Raw genomic sequence first — 25,080 nt, forward strand, 5'->3', positions numbered from 1 at the left:
CCCTGACCAGACCAATTCACCCCTCCCCTAAACCTGGATCCACCCCTGGTTATCTCAATTTGAATAATTTTGCACAATTCTTAAAACCAGTCTTGTCAATTTTAGTCAACCATGTTCCTATCTTTATAATTAGTCTATACTGTATGTCCTGATACTGTACTGTACTGTATGTCCTGATACTGTACTGTATGTCCTGATACTGTACTGTATGTCCTGATACTGTACTGTATGTCCTGATACTGTACTGTATGTCCTGATACTGTACTGTATGTCCTGATACTGTACTGTATGTCCTGATACTGTACTATATGTCCTGATACTGTACTGTATGTCCTGATACTGTATGTCTACTACAGTATCTCTATTATTTTTATAAATGTTTTTTTTTTAATGTACAGTATTTAAACATTTTAATTTTATGGAATATATTTCCAAAAGCCTGTTTTTGGCCAAGTTGTAATGTATCGTATTTGTTATACATTAAAAAGAAATAGTAACGGTAATTTAAAATGGAAGTAAATGTTTCAACCTATGGCACTTTGAGTAATGTATTTATTCCCCTGAAGAAATTGCGAATCTTTTGGGTACAGTTCAATCAATTAAACATACAGAAAGAGTATGTAATTGTGCTTGGTGGAGGTCATTCAGGTCATGCGTTTAGTCTTTGCTGCAGTAGCTTACACAAAATACAGAGAACTTTTCTCTGAACCTTACATTAATCTAATGGTTAGTTTAAAAATCATTAGAACATTGTTGATGCATACTGAGCATCTAGGATTTGTTCGGACATGTGTAGAATTTTATTGCTTAAACAGCAGTGTAAACCAAATTTATGTGTGACAACCAAATACTGTACGTGTGCACTAACTGTAAAATAACCTTAAGACTTCGGAACGAAGACCACGTACAATTATGCTCGTTAAATGTCTCCCTCTGGGCTTGAATGCATAAATATTCGATGGAGAAATAACTTTTAGTGTTTTCTCATAAAAATACATCAATGAAAATGTATTTGTTTCTATATGTCAATATTGGTGCGTGAGTGTGCTTTTGCTTTTAGACACATTTACAGTAGTATTTGCTTGATAACATCTTGTCTGTAGTTGGTGTGAACCAGGCAAGTTTTGCTGTTGAATAATTTCAAATTACATAGAACATGGAACCTGATGATAAACCAAGCTGATCATCCTTCAGATTTCCTGAGAAAAAAAATCAATTCCAGTGTTCATTTTACAAATTATAGTAAAAAAAATGTAGGATCTTTTGGTAATCTGGTCAAAAATGATATGAAGATACACATTTTATATTGTCACAAAATAATGAGATCGAACAAACAATACCTGATAACTGGAAGAAAGCCCATTGTCTGGAAGTCAGCAGGTTTCTGATTAAATGTAACTATTTTAATTTGTCTTATTTTCAAAGCAAAATAATTATTTTGGGAGAATAGTGAATAACTAAAGCTACAAAATGTCCTCAAATTCAAAAATTGATTTTATTCATATTTATGTTTTCGGGACAATACATCTTCAAGTATTGATGACCGCTACTTTGACAGAAAAAACAGAAAGGGAAAATTATTCAAATATAATATTTTAAAGTTTGGTTTACTGAAATGTTTTCTATTATTCAAATGTAATAAGAAGAAGTACAGTAATAAAATCTGTATCGTTAGAATTCTTTAAAATAACTTTCCATTAGTAAAATCCGAATGCTTTACTGCTTTCAGCTCGCCAAATCTTATAGAATATAGTTTGTCTAATTGTCCCTACATACATTAGTATATGGCCTTGATATGTGATTGAGTAAGATCGTTTGTGTATGTTGGATTTACATGTAAAGAACCTGCAGCGTATTCTATATTCTCTAATGGTCTGCGGAGAAATCCAACTATTGCGTAGATTAGCCTCAAACTCAACATCAGGAAAAAAGATAGTTTTGAGCATAATCTTTGCTTCGTCGTACAAAAAAACTTGTGTACATATATTTACAGCTTTACTTATCTGCCCATAGTAGCTAGGATTTTTAAATTAAAGGCTAATTGTTTTTTCAACAAAAGGACAATTTTTTCGCAAAAGGAGCAACATTGCTTGCTATTAACATAACTATTAAGCTCTGTCTACACTATCAAACTTTATATGATGTGCCCATATATAGACATGATGGTGTCTATCACTACCATATTTAAGCATATCATTTACCATATTTGGGCATATTAATTTTTTTGTCAAACTAGTTTAGGAGGTTAAGAATGACTCCGACTCCCCCCTCCCCCTCTTAAAATTGAACAGGACCCGTCACTTAAGAATTGCCATTTTTGGGTCCCATAGACTATTTCTACATACTGTACTCCACAACTCAAACCTTTAAATTGCTAAACAAAACCTTCTGCACACTCTCTTGTTTTGTTTTTCGGATGAGACATTAGTTCGTTGGTCATAAGACATAAATGCATGTACACACTGATATAGAGAATGTTATATTTTTATAGCATTGTATCATCTTGCAGTGTACTGCGGCTCTATGTAGGTTTATTTTTATTTTTTTATTTTTATTCAATCGAAACCAACAGCGATAATTACCGCCACTAACAGGTTTGATACAAACGAAGCCAGGACTGTTTAAAGCACAGCCTTGATTGCTCCTGACATTGATCAGGGCTTCTCTCGTCCAGTGCCCACCTTGACCAGAGGTCTAAGGCAGATACTAGATGCAGGGGCTGCCATAAGAGTCAGCAGTGCTGATTTCAAATGCCTAACGGGACCCCAGCTCCGTATACAGCACCCGCTATTCCCAGATGGTCTCCCATCCAAGCTCTAACCAGGCCCAACGTTGCTTAACTTCGGTGATCTGACGTTTGCAGAAAGCTTATTTTTATAAATAAACAGAGGACAAATAATATCCATTTGAACTGTATAGCATAGAAAGCAGAGAAACTATAGATCGAGTATCTACTTTAAAACAACAGCAGCTAGATGTAGGTCTATGAATAAGTTCATATTGAGGTGTTAATCATTTTACTTCTATCCAATCCATTTAATTCACTATTGAGAATCATTCGCATAAATCTAAGTATTTCCACACAAATTACGATAAGCTTAATTAGTGCTTAAATCGTGTATATTTGATTCACTGACAGTGCCACTATGCAAGATCAACTGTAATTAAAGCAACTGTGAAATATCTGTCAGTATGTAGTTCCAACGCTGTATGTCATAATTTTAATACTAACCAACCTTTTAAATGTGGTACCAACATCGTTTTTCTGTCACTGTTTATTTTAATCGAGAACAACATTTTAAAATCAGTTACTGACAGTATTTTAAATTTTTTGAGGCATACAGTAATCAACATACTACATTTATATATTTCTATAAAAGCAGATACAACTACAACTCAAATGGTCCTGGGTTCAAGTCCTGTCATGTCAGGATTTTTTCTAAGGACAAAATTACAACTCCACTTCCAAAGACTTTCAATAAGACTTTGTATATGTAGAGCATCTTGTGTATATGTTTGTCTTGTGAACCTATAAGGGTTCCTAAAGATCAGCAATTGCTGGATGGATCACCCTCATTAAATTTGGTCAAAACAAACAAACAAAACAAATAAAATCGCCATAAGATAGAAATGATAAATATTTATCGATACCAAAGTTCCATGACCTTGTGGTCATTTCCTTCACTATATCAAAACTGTATTACTGTATTCTTATTGAACAAAGATCAAAGTGGATTTCAAATCACGCACTACGCATAATTTTCTTTTATTTAAAATATTGCTAGAGGCTCTTATTATAATATTGTCATTCTTGGTTTTGTCTTGCTAATTACAATAGTCAATCTTTCAACTCATTGAAATATTTTTCCCATTCAACTCATGAAATTTCAAATTATTTGTATATTGATTCTATGTGAGTACATAGAATATAGAGCCTTACCATTTCAATTCAAGCAAAACTTTAAGCCCCTTTAGGATGTTGTGTTTTTGTTTTTTTTTACCACATTTAATGCGGGTGATCCATCCAGCAATTGCTGATCATTAGGGAGGACCTTCAGAGGTTAACAAATATACATATTCACAAGATGCTCTACATAAACAAAGTCTTACTACAAGTCTGTGGGAGTGGAGTTGTAATTTTGTCCTTAGAAAAAAATGTGGCGGGACTTGAACCCAGGACCCTTGGAGTGGTAGCCAAGCCAAGCATCATAACCACCAAGCCACACCTCCGTTCTCAGAATACCTTTAAAATGGATTATATATTCAATTATTCATCAAATGTATTTGGTTAATTGCTTCTTTAAAGCTTTTTACGATAATGAGCGTTGAATTCATTAAAAATGAATTTACATTTTAAGATCCATTACCTAAGCTTCTACCTTTGGTTTGTTACAGTATATTAGAAAACTGTTAAATATTAAAATGTTTAAGCTAGTGTGCTTCTAAATGGTCTATTTACCAATTGCTCTTGACCCGTATGTTGGATTGATACTTTACAACAGATTCGAACAGATCCTTTCGGGGACATTTATAATGGGTAAAATCGCCGTTGTAATAGACTCTTTAAGCAATGCTTTATAATATTAATCATTAATACCACTCAATTTAAACCATATCGGAACCTGTGCACTATTAAAAAATAATTATTGATATAATTTTTTTTTTCTTAATTGGATCGTGTACAGTACTGTAGATGATGTATTATTATTACTTTGGTTAATAGTAAATACAACTCAGGGACTACAGTTGTTCAATTAAAGATACCGACAATTTTTTTTTTTCCTTTTCTGAAATGGATATGAATTATTATCATAATTTCAAGGTAATGTACACTACTAGAGATGGTTAAAGTAAAAAAAAATTAATATTGAATATTTTTTTAAGATCATCTTGGTTAAAATGTACAATATGAAAATCTTTCATTTATCTACAGTATATTAGCGCTAGTAGCTACTCCAATTTCAGTTTGTGTGTTAAGTCTAGTTGTCAGTCATATTTCATTGTAATTAACATTAATTTGCATCGAAATTCTAGCTTTCGTTTGTGACAGTGTGTTTGCGTTCACTGACGACTTCATTACAGCAGTTGTCATTCTCAAATTTCAGAATTTCTTTTGACAGTAAAAGAAATGTCAGTATTGTTTGGTAAATGGGTATTAAAAGGTCTTTATAGCCAGCAAATGTCATGCCTACTGTAGGTTCTGCTGTTTTTTCTTATGATTGAGTCTGGTCTGTAGTATTTATTGGTAATTATGCTAAAGCTCTGTCTACAAAACAAATATGGTAGTGATATGCTTAAATATGGTAATGATATGACATCATCATGTCCATACAGTATATGGGCACCTCCCATGTTTTTGTCGCATAAAGTTTGATAGTGTAGACAGAGCTTAATAAAGCTTTTTTATAAAACATTAAAGGATTGTTTATTCATATTTGTTTCATTTCAAGAAAATAAAATCTGTTGGAAGGGAGAGATAATGTTATTGAATTTGTATGCTTTTAGTTTGTGTAAATGTACAACTTTATGAGGTGTACTGTTGTTTTTTAAACATTAACATTAATACATTAAACATTAAACTTATTGATATTTGGGTAGTAAAAACTGTAACAATTTCAATAAATATAAACTCAATTAGTTTTATTTGAAATCAGAATATTAATTATTGATCTGCATACAGTTCAACTGCATTGTGGATGATAATGTCAATTCTATTATTATATTATTATATTTGATTATTGTTAGCAGGAATATGGACAAATTTGTGGCTAAGTATACTTGGGAATAATTGTTTCCAATAGACCTGAAGTTACAATAAGTTCATCAAATGTCATGTCATATTTGTGCTGTAAATGAACTTTGAATAGATTAAATTTACTTCTACTCAGTTTGAATCTTTAATGTATCTTTACAAGTCGCAAACCATCCACTCATAACGTTATTAACGTCAAATCAACTTGTCAACTTATAGAAAAATGTATCATTTATGCTAAATAAAAAAAAAGCCTTTAATTTTACAATATTTGCATTTTCTCTTAACTGAAATGCCATCAACGTAAAAAGCTGCGATTTAAATTTATTTGCAAATAAGAATATTTACAGACCATACTGTAAGTACCCAATCACTCATAAGTCCAACTTGTCAAAATAGAGAAAAAAATAATCTATGCTAAATAAAAAAAAGGGTTTTATTTTACATGCATATATTTGTGTATAGATATTTTTGTAACTTGAATTTTTAGCATTTTCTTTCCATTGTTGAAATTAAGATACCTTGAAAAACCCTGTTAAAAAAATGAAATGACATGCAGTACATCTAAAAGCAACATATTTATTTATTCACTTCTTTTGATTGGTACAAAACCAGCGATTTTCTATTTATAAATGAACTACACACTAAACAAACAGCAAAAACACAAGCAGTATTTACAGTCTTAAAGATGTATTGTCCCCCAGAAAAAGTAATTCTTAAAAAATTGTGTTGAATATTCCATTTTATGTAACATAATAGTTATCCACTTTGAACAAAAAATTAGATCGAAAAAAAATGTATTTACCTGAAAAAAATGTAATTTAAAGTAAAAAATGATCAAATTGGCTGCCAGCCAATGGATTTTTAGTTAAATTTAACCATTTATTTTGTCATTTTATAAGTGAAAACATTTTTTTTTCTATGGAAGTGATTAACTTTATCAAAACTACAAAATAACACTTTCAAAGTCTGATTAAATTAATCTTCATTTTTCATTTTTTTTGGGGAGACAATACATCTTTAAGACATGAATAGAAAATCAAACAAACAAAGTATTGTACTCAAAATCTCTTTCTTCTTTTTCTTCTTCTTACAAACAATTAGAAAGACAAAAGAAAAAAAGCAAGTTACTTTAAACTGACTGAAATTTATCATTTGATTGATAATGGTTTTTCTCGGAATTACAATTCTGTTTTATACTGTTTACTTTTCTAGATTCATTTTAATAATTTAAACAGATAGTTTTATACATTTACTTAAAAGAATATAACATAAAATGACAACTAAGTCATTGTAATCTTCAATTTATGAGTTGAAAAAGTTAAATGAATATGTCACCATTTACAGAATTCATGGAAAAATAATTTATATGACGTACAGTATGCTACAAATTGTATTGTTTTAGATACATATTGTTATTTTTCTATTTTAATTTTACCGATAGCGTTATACATTTAGATAAAAGAATTTAATATAAAATTACTAAGTTTAACCTGATTATTGGAAAAAAATATTGAATTTAAAATTGAAATAGAAAAGTAACATATTAATTGAAATGTTTTTTGTCTAATAGCCGGAGTTATGATTCCGCCGTTTATGAAAACAGAAGATGGTTTTGAACTGCAGTTTCAGGTCAACTATCTGGGTCATTTTCTGCTTACATTGCTGTTATCCGATCTCTTGATTAAAACAGGCGTACACAACAAATGCGCACGGATAGTCAACGTTTCCTCCGTGGCTCATATTTGCGAAGATCTCGATATGAACAACTTAATAGACAGGTATGACTTATGATTGACACTCAGCTATGCATACATTTAATAGTGGCACTTAAGAGGTTTACTTATTAATTATAAGGGTTTAGGTTCGATTACCGATCGATTATAGTTATTAAGTGAGTATAATAATAATAGATTGTTGCTGCAATTTTAAAGTTTTTGTGAAAATTAGTGAATTACATGCTTTCCAATTTCCTGATCTAAGTCCTTGCATCATATATTATAATTTATTTTTATGGACAAGACTTTGCTTGTGAAGTAAATGATTTAGTTACTCATCTTTTTTTGATGTGTAAAACAAATTGAATAGAACCCCTATTAAGGGGACACTTTATGACCTAGCAAAGTTTCCTATTAGTAGGTATTGTCCCCTGAATATGGTTGGCAGTATACAGTAAGTGTTAAAATGCATAATTATTTTCCTTTATCTGTTTTACAGGGAGGTGTACCCCTGAATTGGGGTGTCCCCTGAATTTGTATGTCCCCTGAATAGAGGTGTCCCCTGAATAGAGGTGTCCCCTGAATAGAGGTGTCCCCTGAATAGAGGTGTCCCCTGAATAGAGGTGTCCCCTGAATAGAGGTGTCCCCTGAATAGAGGTGTCCCCTGAATAGAAGTGTTTCCTCTGAATAGAAGTGTTTCCTGAATAGAAGTGTTTCCTGAATAGGGGTGTCCACTGAATAGAGGTGTTGCCTGAATAGAGGTGTTGCCTGAATAGAGGTGTTCCCTGAATATGGATGTCCCCTGAATAGAGGTGTTTCCTGAATAGGGATGTCCCCTGAATAGAGGTGTTTTCTGAATTGGGGTGTCCCCTGAATAGAGGTGTCCCCTGAATATGGATGTCCCCTGAATAGAGGTGTTTACTGAATTGGGATGTCCCCTGAATAGAGGTGTTTCCTGAATTGGGATGTCCCCTGAATAGAGGTGTTGCCTGAATAGAGGTGTTTCCTGAATTGGGATGTCACCTGAATAGAGGTGTTTCCTGAATTGGGATGTCCCCTGAATAGAGGTGTTTCCTGAATTGGGATGTCCCCTGAATAGAGGTGTTGCCTGAATTGGGGTGTCCCCTGAATAGAGGTGTTTTCTGAATTGGGATGTCCCCTGAATAGAGGTGTTTCCTGAATTGGGATGTCCCCTGGATAGAGGTGTTTTATGGTATAGTACTATGAATAGTTTAACAAAGTAAACTATAATACTCGTTTCAAGCCTTGAAATATAGAAAGAAAATATTTTTTTTTTTACTTTTCATTTATCTTTTAGAACTTTTTATGGAAAATATTCAAGTTACTCAAACAGCAAATTTGCAATAATTCTATCATCATACAGACTTCATCAGAAGTTGATGACTCGAGGAAATCATGTGACCGTCAATTGCGTTCACCCTGGCGTTGTCAATAGTGAATTGTTCCATCATTACCATTGGGCCTTGCAGCCATTAAGAAGAATATGTGCAATGCTTCATGTCTTAAAGGTAAAGTCTTTAATTTAGTTTAAACTATGCAACTACTATTTTGACGATTTGTGAGGCAACTAAACAATTTAATTTCTTGAACGTAACAGTCTTGATTTTTTGGCATACTAAACATACAATGAGTGATGAGCCTAAAGCTCTGTCTACACTATCAAACTTTATGTGACAACAAAATGAGATTTGCCCATCTTTGAACATGATGATGTCATATCACGACCATTAAGCACATAACTACCATATATGGACACATCACACTTGTTAAACTATTTGATAGTGTAGACAGAGCTTAACACTATTTCATTCCTTATTAGCTACAGTCATTTATAAAAGTGAGGTACTTTGTCTTTTTGCTGTGTAAACCTCATCCATTAAATATAATGTAAAAATTGACTGGGAAAATTGTTCACAAATTAAGTTTTAAGAGAAGATTTTTGCAAATGTCATTTTTAATATATTTTTATTGTTAATTGTTATTTTTGTTCACTAGACATTAACAAAAAAAATTATATTGGTATCATTATTGAGCTAAAGAGAGGTTTGATTATTTTCCTGCCCTCTCTTTCTTTTAATAATGGTTTTTTCAAAAAGAAACATAGATAGATCCGATCTGAGTAGTCAACTGATTTCTTCTCGTAGCATTAGATTAAGATAAGCAACACTCATAGACTACTAACACCAGCCACTGTCGGTTTCTGTAGTTTAAAGCTCTGTCCACACTAGAAACTAGTTTGACAAAAAGTGTGATGTGCACAAATATGGTAGTGATATTACATCATCATGTCCATATATGGGCACATCAAATTTTTTTGTCACATAAAGTTTGATTGTGTGGACAGGGCTTAACATAATTATTGCAAGATTTTGTCTATTTGTAGATTTGTTCCCCTAAAATATTCCCTATTAAAACAATGCTAGTGACAGTGTGACACAGTTACAGTGATACGACGATTAATAGCTTTCCATATATCGTAATTGTTTATCGGGCCTAAGGGAGTTGTTAATGTAACTGAAATTATCTTCAAGCACTCTCAACATTATCAAATTTTCTTAGATAATAATCTATAATTTATTTTTATAATGAAATTTTAGATGATAGATTAGAAAGTGAATTGCTTGTTAGATAAACGGTTTGGAAATCTATAGCTCTGAACGCACATGTAGAAAAAAGGAAATAAAAGAAAATTAAAGAACATAAATTCAAAGGTGAAAAAAAAAAAACATTATATAGAAATGTGTAGTATAGAGCTCTGTCTACACTATAAATTTATTTTGACAAAATAAGTGTGATGTGCCCAAATATGGTAGTGATATGCCCAAATATAGTACTGATATTGCATCATCATGTCCATATTATGGGCACATCACATTTATTTTTGTCACATAAAGTTTGATAGTGTAGACAGAACTTAAGGTTATTGAAGGTTATTAAAGCTCTGTCCACACTATAAACTAGTTTGACAAAAAAGTGTGATGTGCCCAAATATGGTAGTGATATTATGTCCATATACAGTATGGGCACATCACATTTTTTTGTCACATACGTGTGATGTTTAAAACTATTAGCTTAGACCTAGTTTTAAATTATTACTTTTTTCTTTCATGCTTTATTTTTCCATGTTTAGCTCTCACAATTTCATCAATTTTAGATTTATTCAATACATGTCTATGATGAAGGCTGAGGGTCTCTAAAGGGCGCCCTCAGGCTTCTTGTACGAGTGATAGTTCTCTTCCATCACATAGTGTCATATCAAGAACTAGACCAGGTAACGAAGAAAACGCAAAATGAAATTGAATCATGAAGATAGTTTAGTTCTAATCATGCACTATCGTTCACCCAACCTACTATAAACTTGTTTGACACATTTATCGTAAAATTTAAAATTAAATACTGGTCTGAAACATACAATTGTATGCTGTGTCCATAATGTCATACTGTATAATTACCATATTTGGGCATATCACTTCCATTTGTGGGCATAGCTTTAAATGTTCAGTATGCCCATTTTTATTCCTTGCCAAATGTATTCATGGCTGCTGCAACCTTAACCTTCTCTTCCCCCTCCTAGATAATTAACCTACCTCCCCCCCCCCCCACACACACACACACCCTAAGGAATACAACCTACACCTCCCTCCTAGATAATCAACCTTACACATAACCCCTAGGTAATTAATCTACCCCTACAGAATGAACCTAGAGGAACCTGCAGTACACCTAGATAATCAGCCTAGCCCCTCACAATAATTAACCACCCCCTAGATAATCAACTTATCCCCTAGATAATTATTCTAGCCCCCTCCCCCTCCCACCTAGATAATCAACCTTACACATAACCCCTAGGTAATTAATCTACCCCTAGAGAATGAACCTAGAGGAACCTGCAGTACACCTAGATAAAAAGCCTAGCCCCTCACAATAATTAACCACCCCCTAGATAATCAACTTATCCCCTAGATAATCAACTTATCCCCTAGATAATTATTCTAGCCCCCCCCCCCCCCCCTCTAGATAATCAACCTTACACATAACCCCTAGGTAATTAATCTACCCCTATAGAATGAACCTAGAGGAACCTGCAGTACACCTAGATAATCAGCCTAGCCCCTCACAATAATTAACCACCCACTAGATAATCAACTTTTCCCCTAGATAATTATTCTAGCCCCCCCCCCCCTCCCTCTAGATAATCAACCTTACACATAACCCCTAGGTAATTAATCTACCCCTAGAGAATGAACCTAGAGGAACCTGCAGTACACCTAGATAATCAGCCTAGCCCCTCACAATAATTAACCACCCCCTAGATAATCAACTTACCCCCTAGATAATTATTCTAGCCCCCCTAGATAATCAACCTACAGGAATCTACAGTAACTCCTTAGATAATCAACCTAACCCTAAATAATCTACTACTTAACACTAAAATTAATATTTTTACTTCTACTGTAAAATCGTGCGAGTATAAACAATGGATACCTTGTAAAACGTACACAGATCTGTTGTAGACCTTCCATTAGTACAATGAAAATAACATTCATTAGAGCATCAACCTTTAACATTCTACTTTCTGTTTGAAAGAAAAACACACTTGTCATTGGACAGGATTATAATTATTGAATGTAAATAAATATTCGATTGTGAGTAGTGCTGGTAACTATATGAATAGTCAAGCAATTATGCGTTTTGCACTAGTGAAACGTGACTGTAAACTTCAAGAGCGACGCTCTTGAAGTTTACGCTGCGTCACACCACGTACCATTTGATTAATTTTTTAATTTGAATTTCTTCAATGCAATTCTGTGCATGTGTAGACGCATGGCAACTTGTTAGTTATACAATGCTATAAATAAACGACTGATGATTACATGTGCATACTGTAAAGATAGATTATTTGCTTTTGTTCAAAAGTCATGAATTTCCATAATGGAATTTTGTTGCTTGAACTTTACATTCACAGGGACAAAGTAATGTTTGTCAGCGTATCATACAGTATCATACAGTTATCATAGTAATGGTCATACAGTTATCATACAGTTATCATACAGTTATCATACAGTATCATACAGTTATCATAGTAATGGTCATACAGTTATCATACAGTTATCATACAGTATCATACAGTTATCATAGTAATGGTCATACAGTTATCATACAGTTATCATACAGTATCATACAGTATCATACAGTATCATAGTAATGGACATTTTCTTCCTACATTGTAACCTCGGTCTCCAAAGAGGTCTAGCATTTTATACATAAAATTAGGCAAAAACATGAAAAAAGATGATTAATTAAATCACACTTTAAATAGTTTATTTTGTAGTTTTAATACAATTAATTACTTCCGTAGAAAAAAATGCGATAACAAATAATGTTTTCACTTATAAAATGACAAAATAAATGGTTAAAATCAACCAAAAGTTCATTTAATGGCAGCCAATTTTACTATTTTTTGTGTAAATTATATATTTTTTTTCAGGTAAATAATTGTTTTTTCTATCCTATTTTTGGTCAAAGTGGATAACTATTATGTGACATTAAAATGGCATATTCAACAAAAAACATTTTAATATTTTTTTGAGGGGGACAATACAGTACATCTTTAATAGAATGATACTAGGAAATAGCTCTTTTGACAAGTTTATCATTTGCTTATGATCGTTGTAGTGTTTGGTGTTCCACAAAGAAATATTTGTGGATGCATTCGAAAGAGTATATTTCACTAGGCATGCATGCATTTAGAACTTTTTTAGAAAACTTTGTTTTCATTTCGCTCATTTTTGTTTAAGTTTTGGAAGATTTTACTCGGTGTACAGCGACTTTCTGATTTTTTGTTCTTGAGTTTTTAGTGTGATGAATATTATTATTATGAAATTATTCTTGATAAAGTGAAATTAATTGGTTGGTCAGTGATGTTGGTCATTCAATTAATTAGCAAGCCTTTTAGCCAGTTCCTGTCAGAAGTCCCTAATCTGTCATTCATTTCAAATGTGTTATATAAGACGGTTAAATCTACAATAATAATCGGACAAGTAGGTCATAGGTGAGCATTATTGATTATTGGTTAATAACTAATATAGTGTAACTTAATCGTAAGTAAAATAAGTTAAAATAATTTTGTAACTGAAGGTAATTAGTCTAATTCAAATATTAGGTTGACAAGTTAATTAACCTAATGAGGAATACTCTATATAGTAAATTTAATTAATAACCATATTACAAAATATCATTACTATAATTCCTGAATTACATTTTTTTTTTTGTTTTTTTTTTATTTTAATAATTTTTTTTGTGTATTTTTTCGAAATTGTGATACTGTACTTTCCTTTTTTTACTAACGGTTTTTGTTTTATTTCTTTAACAGAGATATATTACACCGTTTATTTCATTGTTTTCTAATCAATAAAATAAGTAAAATTGATTGCATTTCATTTCTATTATTCTATGTCCTATTTAGTATCAAATGAAGTATTCATTTTATGATTATGTTGTTTTGATTGGTCGTCTCCGAAATATTGGTTAAATTAATGATACTCCAAATTGTTTTGTGAGGAAATGAATCTGAATAGATACACTCTGCCCTAGATATACAATAATATCAGAAATTAAACTTGTATGGTTTCTAGAATTGTGATGAATATACTGTACAGTTGTTTTATTCACGTGGAAATGTCCTTAATATCATACTACTATCCATAGTATAAGAACAATGTGTAATGTTAATATCTGTGTCATAAATACTAACATAACACAAGTTACATCAGTATACTGTAAATGTCCAGTTTCATTGTCAGTACAAATGTCCAATTACATAACTAGGTCTATCACTTTGAAATGTCCATGGAGAACATGTTCAGTTTATGTTGCATTGTCCAGTCCAATTATGTTATAATGTCTAATAATTACGTGGTTTGACTGATTTCTAGTCATGTTGTAATATTCAATCATGGAATGTCCAATTATTGTATTTGTCAGCGTTGCAATACTTTCATGTTGTAATGTCCAAGCACACATTGGATAATGCGTCTAGTCACGTTGTAAGTCCAAGCACATATTGGATAATGCGTCCATTGTCTATGATCGCTCCGTTGGTAAACGATATTGACAGTTGTAGCTAAAATAATCTATTGTATACATAAAGAAAACTTGATGCGTCACATTTTCTAAATTGAAAATGTTTGGTTGTGGTGATGGTGGCAGTTTGGATGTGGTGATGGTGGCAGTTTGGTTGTGGTGATGGTGGCATTTTGGTTGTGGTGATGGTGGCATTTTGGTTGTGGTGATGGTGGCATTTTAGTAGTGGTGATAGGGGTAGTTCTGGTTGTGGTGATAGAGGTAGTTCTGGTTGTGGTGATGGGTAGAGTTTTGGTTGGTAATGATTGAAGCTATGGTTGTGGTGATAAGTAAAAGTATAGTTGTGGTGATGGTTGCAGCTATGATTGTGGTGATAATAGAGTTACCCTGTATGATTTTGGTAATGGTTGTGGTGATAAGTAGAGCTATGGTTGTGATGGTAGGTAGAGTTATGGTTGTGGTGATAGGTAGAGTTATGGTTGTGGTGATAGGTAGAGTTATGGTTGTGGTGATAGGCAGAGTTATGGTTGTGGTGATAGGTAGAGTTATGGTTGTGGTGATAGGCAGAGTTATAGTTGTGGTGATAGGTAGAGTTATGGTTGTGGTGATAGGTAGAGTTATGGTTGTGATGATAGGTAGAGTTATAGTTGTGGTGATAGGTAGAGTTATGGTTGTGGTGAAAGTAAAGTTGTGGTTGTGGTGATAGTTATCGATATGGTTGTGGTGATAAGTAGAGTTACGGTTGTGGTAATGGTTGCAGCTATGGTTGTGGTGATAAGTAGAGCTATAGTTGTGGTGATAGGTAGAGCTATGGTTGTGGTGATAAGTAGAGCTATGGTTGTGGTAAGGGTTGCAGCAAAGATTGTGGTGTGGTTGTGGTGAAAGTAAAGTTGTGGTTGTGGTGATGGTTACAGATATGGTTGTGGTAATGGTGGCAAGAAAGTAATGGTAGAGAATGCGCTGTATTACAGGTAAATATGGTATACAAGATTTTATATTTGATAGCAAAATGCTAATTCATTCATTAAATATATTTAATTGCCACTTCAAACTTAAATAACTTTTAACTGATGGCTTTGTGACAAACCACGTAACAAATTCTACACCTGTTTGTCATCCGTGATTAAGCGATCGCTTTTCCTGCAAATCTATGTCCCATGAGGGCAGTCTAAAGTTATGTACATTTTAACACTAAAGCTTAGCGAATCCAATTCGTGTGTCCACATTTTACTTAATGTGTTTTTTTTATTATATGCTAGTATCATAGTATGAACCAGATCTTTCAGTTAAGAAGTTAAGAAACATTCTGCATGGTTTTTATTTAATTAATTTCAGCTTTTAGATTTACTGATTATTTTTCTTTGTACAGCACGGCAAAGCGGCATAAACTAGATGGTGTAATACTTGCTTATCACCAAAGGTTAAAATATATCTCGCAGAGGGCACTCTTTCGCTTGCCACAACTTCGGTTGTCAGTTGAACCAGTGGACCACACTGGTCAGTGTGAACCAGTGAACCACACTGGTCAGTGTGAACCACACTGGTCAGTGTGAACCACACTGGTCATTGTGAACCAGTGAACTACACTGGTCAGTGTGAAACAGTTGTGAACCACACTGGTCAGTGTGAACCAGTGAACTACACTGGTCAGTGTGAAACAGTGAACCACACTGGTCAGTGTGAAACAGTGAACCACACTGGTCAGTGTGAACTAGTGAACTACACTGGTCAGTGTGAAACAGTGAACCACTCTGGTCAGTACACTGGTCAGTGTGAAACAGTGGCCCTATTCAGCAATCTCACTTAACCTAAGGGAAATACTTTTTTTTAAATGTGGTCCAGATGCTTGGTTACCTATCCCAGGGTCCTAGGTTCAAATCCTGTCAAGGTTTTTTTTTCTCATGACAAACTCCACGCCGAAAGACTTTGTGGTTTCAGAGCCTTTGTATGTTTGTCTTCTGTGAATTGATTTTTTTATCGTTAATCCTTTGTATTTCTCGAAACAAAACAAAAATACCATCACATTTACAGTAGGCTCTAATACAAAAATACACTTAATCTACACAAAATCTAACTTGTTTCTAAAAATGTTATTCTCTCCTCAATATTGTTCTCTCTGAATTGTGTACGTTGGATTGTCATTCTTTTGTCTGGCTCATTTCTGTACCTTTGCAATAAATCAGATATAGCGGTGTATGTTATACGTTGCACTTTGTAATAGTTAACGAGCATGAGGCACATTAGTAATCCCTGGTTGTTGTTATCACGTCACAAATACACAATGTTTTTGTAGCTGATGCGTGGTGGCTAATGTTGCACTAAATCGGGGTCGTTTCATTAAAGAGATTAAAGCTTTTTTTTTATGCTTCTCAATACTTATGTCAAGTTGACCTAGATATTCTAGATTTGAACAAAATCTGCTGTTAATTATCGCTGTTAATTATCGCATAATTTCTAAACAAGTGGAATTACTGTTGAGGATTATATAAATACCCGGTAGTATTGTGCAATTTTAAGTGGTTGATTGTGTGATATATTCTGATCGCCATAGAAATCGCCATGGAAACACGAATACAATGAATCAGTAATTTCTTACTAGTAACTCCAAACTGTTGGAATAAACATTTAGCGAGAACTAAAAAACTACAATAGACTGTTTATTTCTAATAATGTTTTATTGATAAATAGATTCAATTGGTTTGCAAGATCTAATTACTTTGTGATTAGTTTAGTCTAAGCCAATTATTAGTAATTGCTTGTAATGTACAAAGGTAAGATTACCATGTTTAATTATAATTGTTCCCCTAATGAAAATTCACTTTTATCCATCCAGTCCTTGTTGTACATGGCAGCATGATAGGGGAGAAGAATTGTTATTGTAAAGTTTAACATCATGTTCACATAGTGAATAGACCTAGTTTATAATGTATACAGAATTATTATTATTAAAATGAGCTTGTGCTCAACCTTGTGTCACATAAAGTATTTTCAAATTGGATCTGTCAGGGGAAAAATGGCAAAAGGCTTCCTACTTTCTAGGAGTTTTAACAGATAATGTATAATGTTTTGACAACTCTTGTAGCATGATCACAGTGCTGATTTTGCCGTCTATATCGTGCCTGCTTACCTGGATATACCCGATGTACCTTTTCCACGAAGAAGAAAAGAAGAATTTTGCGGTAGCTCACCTCCATGATAAATGGGACAGTCTGCTATAGCGCCCTCTCGTGGGACCACTCCCACATAATACCGTCATCATTTCTTTTCGTACCATCGTATCGACAAGACACAAAGTTTTGAAGAGAAGATTTCTCGAATTCTATGGAATTTCTTGTTTGTGTAATTTCTTTAATTCAAAGGGAAACCACTGCCTGGCACTAAGTAAATAAACTGCAATTCACTTTTCTTTAATTCTGACATTTGTGCTTACAAAGTTGTATGTAACCCACATTATGATTTGGTATTTAACTTAATTCTTTCAACAACAATGTTGGTTATCTTAAAAGTTGAATTACCTCAGTATTATCCCAGAATATTTGATATTACTTTGAGTGCTTTCTAAGCCAATTAAAGTAGACCGTTGAGAATGTTTTTATAGTGAAGTATATATATGGTTGCTACTCAGTTTTAATTTAGGCATTGGACATCAGATGAATGTCTTCAGATTGCAAATTTGCCTTCAGGCTTTCACAAGACTACTCTTACAATTAATTATATATGACATTTGATATGAGGCATGTCTCTTTTTGTGATATCAAAAAGTCTTGATTTCTTTTGATTGCAGTATTCTCTTTCATTTTTGGTGTTTCAAAGACTTGCTTGTTGTAATATAACCTGTTCATAACATCATGTATGATTGAAAATAAAAGTATGAAAATAATGTTTTTTCATACACTGCCAACAGAGAACAACTTATTGTGCTTATAAACAAAGTCTCATTTGAGGCTTAGAGAGTGGAATTGTGTATTACAACCCTGACACTAGGTCAGGATTGAACCCTGACACTAAGTCAGGAAACCCTGACACTAAATCAGGATTGAACCCTGACACTAAGTCAGGATTAAACCTTGACACTACAGTAGGTCAGAATTGCAACCTGACACTAAGTCAGGATTGAAACCTGACACTAAGTCAGGATTGAATCCTGGACCTTGGGGATTGGAAGGCAAGCACGAAAACTTCTACATGTACACTGTACATATTCATAAGATTTCATTGTGATGTAACAAAGTTGCTTGTCAAAATATTGTTAATACAGTAACTTCTGAAGTTACCGAAAAGTTATTTTTTATAAATTAACTTAAAATATGTTGCTTTTCGGCTTAACTTCTTCCACGGGGCAGTTCTTTTGAAAGTAACAGTGCCAACTTCAAATTATCATTATGATGTCTTTTCTTTCTTAATAGACACCAGAAGAAGGAAGTGAGACATCAGTTTACGTAGCTCTGTCAACAGAACTAGAGGGAAATGGAGGTTTATATTTTGCCAATTGTGTAGCAGAAAAGTCCAGTTCCAGAACATATGATAAATGTCTTCAAAATGAGCTTTGGGACCGTAGTATAGAACTGGCATCAGTTACTGAAAAAGAACTCTTTTATGATTAGGAATCTAATCTTCAAAATGAGCTTTGGGACCATAGGAACTTCAATATCAGCAAGTTTCTTCAACATTAAATTTTGGATCGTAGTATAGAATTGGCATCAGTTACTGAAAAGGAACACTTTTCATGATTAGGAATACGAATCTAAGAAAGTTTCTTCAAAATGAGACTGTCTTGTTAAACCAGAAAAGAGAGAACAGTTTAGAGGTCCAATCATATAAGAGGTTTGGAGAATTAGAATCTTCAGAGATGATAACACATTTCCATGGTTCAAAGAACTACAAACTCATTGCATAAATTCAGCTACTGGCTCCTCTCTAATAATGGTCAGTAATTTCCAGTTACATCTTATCAGACATCCATCACCTCTTCACCAGACATTTACCACCTCTTTGATCAGCATCACCACCAACCATCACTACCATTATACAACCTTTTCACCAGTACTAGGCCTAATAATTGTCACCAGTACTAGGCCTAATAATTGTCACCAGTACTATAGGCCTAATAATTTTCACCAGTACTAGGCCTAATAATTGTCACCAGTACTAGGCCTAATAATTGTCACCAGCATTATACTAATTGTCACCAGTACTATACTAATTGTCACCAGTACTATACTAATTGTCACCAGTACTATACTAATAACCTTTGACCATTTATAGAATGGTAATTCTGATATTAAAATAAAGTTGTGTTGTTATTACTGCGCGTGTCGTAATAACAACAGTAGTTAGCACTTATGGAATTAATCAAATCAGATACACCTCGCTCCATGAGCTGTTCGCTAATATAATGTTTAATGATGCGTTAATAGCTTTCAAAGAATTTCAATTAATTCATGGTGGGAAATGCTCCTTCAGAACTCATTTACGTTGAAGCACAGAGATACTTAAGTTCCGTAGTTGATGTCAACTGTGTAAAATGTCAACGAAACTGAGAAAGGAAAAAAGTTTGATCTGTTTCTATCAGATTTTGCAACGTTTTATGCTACACGATAAGACCAGAATATTTTACAAATAATGTTTCAAAACTAATACTGTAGTAAACAAATATATTTATATATATACTTTAAAGGCTTAGTGACAATTTTAGCACCAATTTTTTTTTTTAATCTTTCGTAGTCCATTCAATCATTAAAACAGTATTAAGCCCTCTGTTAGGCTTATCAATAGTCTGGGCTCCAGACGGAGTTTTGTCTTAATATTAGTAAAAATATAAATATTTTTGCAAATACGGCGTTTCATACGTGTAATTCTTGAGTTTGGATACAAATCAAAACGACGACGTGTGGAATGACATAAAAAAGACAATAAATACAGACTTGGAGCAAGTCTAGCTTATCAACTGTACATACATAAGATAATAAGAAATATAAATATATATTACTCAGTATCAAAAATATCAAAATCTATATTAAATTACATATTTATAATGATACAGTGCATTAGTTACTGCAGATGTTAAATCGTAAAGCACCACCCGTGTACTAGGATATTGTTTGAAATCCTACAGATAGTGAGAATTAACTCGAAGATTATACATACAACTTTTAAGGCCAATTTACACAGACCATTAGTTACTGCGGATGTTAAATCGTAAAGCGCCACCCGTGTACTAGGATATTGTTTGAAATCCTACAGATAGTGAGAATTAACTCGAAGATTATACATACAACTTTTAAGGCCAATTTACACAGACGAGCGGTAATGTTAAGCGGAAAACCGCGTAGCTTGTCCCACGTAGAATCTGTATCTATCCTGAGCGGAAACTGCCCGTCCGCTTCGCGTTGTGTGTAAATGGGCATATTGAAATAACATAGATTTCTATATTTTTATAACCGTTACCGCTTGTCTGTGTAAATTGGCCTTTACACTGCGGAATTCCCAACATACAAACGTATACGCATTAACAAACATATGCATTTTCGTTAATGTGGTTGTATGATTCGGAACATGCAAACTGCAGATTAACAAACAGGATATGGGAACATAAATTGTCAACCATCGGCTTAATGTCCGTTTGAAAACAATAAATCCAAACCTAGCTTCAGTGTAATATGTCAATAACATTTGTGCAAATAACATTTCTGTCTCTTTTAGAAATTAAACAAGTTCTAATCCCAAAACTATAGAATAACCGTTTATGCTTTCTTTGATAAAAATAATATTTCAAAAAATCCAAATTAATGATGATGTCATGATTTATGTATAGATCATTGTATTGTCACGATATTATTACTCTTACTAATCATGACGTCATTTGATTAGACGTTTGATAATTTTATTTCGTCAAATGGTTATCCTATTGTTCTACAATGAAAACTTTTCTAATTTCTCTTGTTCAATGTAAGAAAAATACATATTTATCAATGTACGGGCCTTTAGGCTTATGTTTTCTGTGTTAGAAAACACATTAAAATTTCGTCGACCAAGTTATTTGTTTGCAAGACAGTTTGTCGGATTTACTTTAAGAAAGGCTGGGATTATTGAATTATTTCGAAGTCTGTATGTTTTTACATAGCAGTAGTGTATATGTTACCATTTCGTGATATAATTTAATTTAATTAAACTATAGTTATAGTTAAACAACATCCTTCCTTACCATCTTTGTTATCTTTTTACTTCCAATTCCTCCTTTCATTCCCATCACACACGTACTAAAAATAAATTATCTATACCTTCCCATAGAACAAATTCTTTCCAACATTCGATACTCTGGGCCCACCCTGTGGAACAACCTATACCACCCTCCATCCTAAAATCTGCCTCCCCTAAGATACTTCTCTCAAAATTAAAAAAAGACACCTTTTCTACTTATTAAATGTTTATTAATCGGTCATGTCTCGTTCTGCAGTACTAACTGATTTTATTTGTTTTTCTGTTATTCATACTTTAGATTATGAAATTTATTATTATTTTCTACAATGCATTTCTTTTCTTATTTATTTGTGTCAAGGCTCACCCAACTAAAGATGTTTCCCAACATCTTTCAGGGCTTTTGCCTTCATTTTATGAAACTTATTTTTATAATTCTGTACAATCCTGTTTCTTGTTTTCCTATGTATTCAGATTTTGTAAATAAATGTTTATTGAATTGAATTGAATTATGTCTACACTATCAAACTGTATGTGACAACAACTGTGATGTGCCCATATATGGACATGATGATGTCATATCACTACCATATCTGGGCATATCACTACCATTATTTGGGTGCATAATGCTTTTTTTTTGTAAAGTGTAGACAGAGGATGTACACATTAGGAAGTATTTGAAACTATCTTACTCTTTGGGAAAATCCCTTTCAATTCCTTTTCAATCATATAGTGACTGCGGTTGTTCTACATCTTTCAATATAGTGCAATAAACCGTTAATTCGATTAATTTACATAAAATGCGTTACCATGGTAACTATTCTCAGTGCATCATATTATTTTTCTCGATAAGCTTTGTTCAATATTGATGCATATTAATTTGATTTCTGGAAAAATAAAAAATATTAATCCTCAAGTTTGAATTGGAACGGAATTGAACCATCCTTCGCGTAAAGTGTTTGTGGCTGCATAGCATTAAGACCAACCTGTGTACTGTTGCTGCTATCGTGAAGGTTTAGAGCGGAATGCAAAAAAAATTGAAATTATATTTCATATCGAATTCTTTGTTATTTGCCGACTCGACAGCCATTAAATGTGTTGTCGCTCTAGTATTTATAGGATGACGTTCTTCCATTTGAATTATATGGCTTTAGTGGAGTAGAGCATTCGTATGTGTATCAGGCAATTTGTATCTATAGAAATTAGTTGTAATGGTATGTAAAGGTTAATATATAGCGTTCGTTTATTAAATAGCAAATTGTACTTTCTCGCTTTGAAACCAATTATCATTTGTGACAACACATTAAATTACTAAAGTATGTTTCACATTAAGCGAATGAATTGGCAATTTATAGATTTCATTATGTAAAATAAGCTACTATCTTTCAAAATAACCCGATATGTCCTTAATTTCGTTCTTTGGCGCGAAGAATAAGGACATTTCGATTTCGTGATGCTATGACTGGTCAAATTTCTTTTGTGCGTGTACGACATTGTGTTGCGTACATCCCGTGTGTGTGTCCTTGTTGGCTCCCACTAGAAAACGTTGAATCATCACTTTTGCAACGTGCGCAAGACACGGTGTTCACACTTTTGACACGCAATGTTACGTTCTTAAGCTTGGTTCCCACTAGAACGCAACGCAGCGATGTATCGACGCAAAGTGCTGTATTGCGTAATCACAAATGCGAACCGACGACGCAATAGTGCTGCAAACATCGTAGGTTTGATTTCACGCAGGCGGGTGCAAACACAATGATTGGAAGGGCATTTTCTTACGTTGTGTAGATTGCGTTACGTTGCGTCGCTAGCGGGAACCACGCTTTAGTGGTAACCAACTTAAAGCTTTGTCTACACTATCAAACTTTATGTGACAAATAAGTGTGATGTGCCCAAATATGGTAGTGATATGACATTTTCATGTCCATGGGCAGAGTAATTTACTCAATACAGCACAATTATTGGAATGGCATTTTCTTACGTTGCGTAGGTTGCGTTACTTTGAATCTCTAGTGAGTACAAAGCTTTGGTGCAGCTAAAATGGAAGAAGATTTAAATTTTTTTTGTCAAAGAGTTGCCGTTTAAGAGCGATGAGAATAGGCAACAGACCGTGTATTTCGGCTCATCCAAGTCTTCGTAAAATGAAAGAAAGAAGAAGCTAGCTAATTATTTAAAAGGTATTTACGGTTGGAAAACGATAAAAATACTGAGGAGATTAATGGCAGATCACAAGTAAGATGACATTAATCGTGAAGTACCTGTCAAGCAAGACTGTCAATTAAATCCCTGATTTGTCATTATTTGCAATTTAAATAACGGCTTTATATAATGCGTGTTGACATAAAATAATGATAATTTATAGCATTAAGCTATAGCATTTCCAAAAAAAATGTCCGTATATCGATTCATCCTTAAGTTTTTTTTTTTCTATTATAAACCATATTTTTATTTTTCTTCACTTTTATTATATTACATCTCTTTATGCTGTAATATTTCTCATAACATTAATTTATTTGAATCTAATATAATAATATGTCACATTATTACCACAAAGGCTAGACACCATAGTTAATTTCATCAAATCTTGGAATCTATATTCTACTGTACAATAGGCCTAAAGATACAGAATGAGGCTAGTAGAGTAAAGCGTGGTTCCCACTAGAACGCAACGCAGTGACGTATTGACGCAAAGTGCTGTATTGCGTAATCACAAATGGGAAGCTACGATGCTGCAAAAATCTAAATTTGAATTCACGCAGGCGGGGACAAACACAAATATTGGAAGGGTATTTTCTTACGTCGCGTAGGTTGCGTTACGTTGCGTCCCTAGTGGGAACCACGCTTTAAGCTTGGTTCCCACTAGAACGTAACGCAAGGACGTAAACGCAACGCAAGCGAATTGACCAATCACAAGCGATGGCTTATTCGCTTGTGATTGCTAACCGTCTATAACTTCGCTTGCGTTGCGTTTACGTCCTTGCGTTACGTTCTAGTGGGAACCAAGCTTCAGAATAGAAGGGCATTTTCTTACGTCGCGTAGGTTGCGTTACGTTGCGTCGCTAGTGGGAACCAAGCTTTAAGCGTGGTTCCCACTAGCGACGCAACGCAAGGACGTAACGCAATTCAAGTGAATTGACCAATCACAAGCGATGGCTTATTCGCTTGTGATTGCTAACTGTCTATAACTTCGCTTGTCATTGGTTAAAACGCTTGCGTTGCGTTTACGTCCTTACGTTACGTTCTAGTGGGAACCAAGCTTATGTGTGCGTTTGTAAATACACGTTTATTAGTAGTCTATGTTCTAGACGG

General features: G+C 33.5%; 1 protein-coding gene across 1 annotated transcript in view; it reads left to right on the forward strand.

Moving 5' to 3' along the window:
- LOC140049894 (polyprenol dehydrogenase-like) overlaps nt 1-20,450 on the forward strand; it is a 43,388-nt gene extending 22,938 nt beyond the window's left edge. The window contains exons 4-6 of the mRNA XM_072094846.1: nt 7,326-7,533; nt 8,789-8,999; nt 18,981-20,450. Of these exons, the coding sequence (XP_071950947.1) occupies nt 7,326-7,533; nt 8,789-8,999; nt 18,981-19,178 (617 nt within the window). The 3' untranslated portion in view covers nt 19,179-20,450. The remainder of the gene's footprint in view (nt 1-7,325; nt 7,534-8,788; nt 9,000-18,980) is intronic.
- The last annotated feature ends 4,630 nt before the right edge of the window (nt 20,451-25,080 follow it).

Source organism: Antedon mediterranea, chromosome 5, assembly GCF_964355755.1.
Source record: "Antedon mediterranea chromosome 5, ecAntMedi1.1, whole genome shotgun sequence".
NCBI classification, from domain to species: Eukaryota; Metazoa; Echinodermata; class Crinoidea; order Comatulida; family Antedonidae; genus Antedon; species Antedon mediterranea.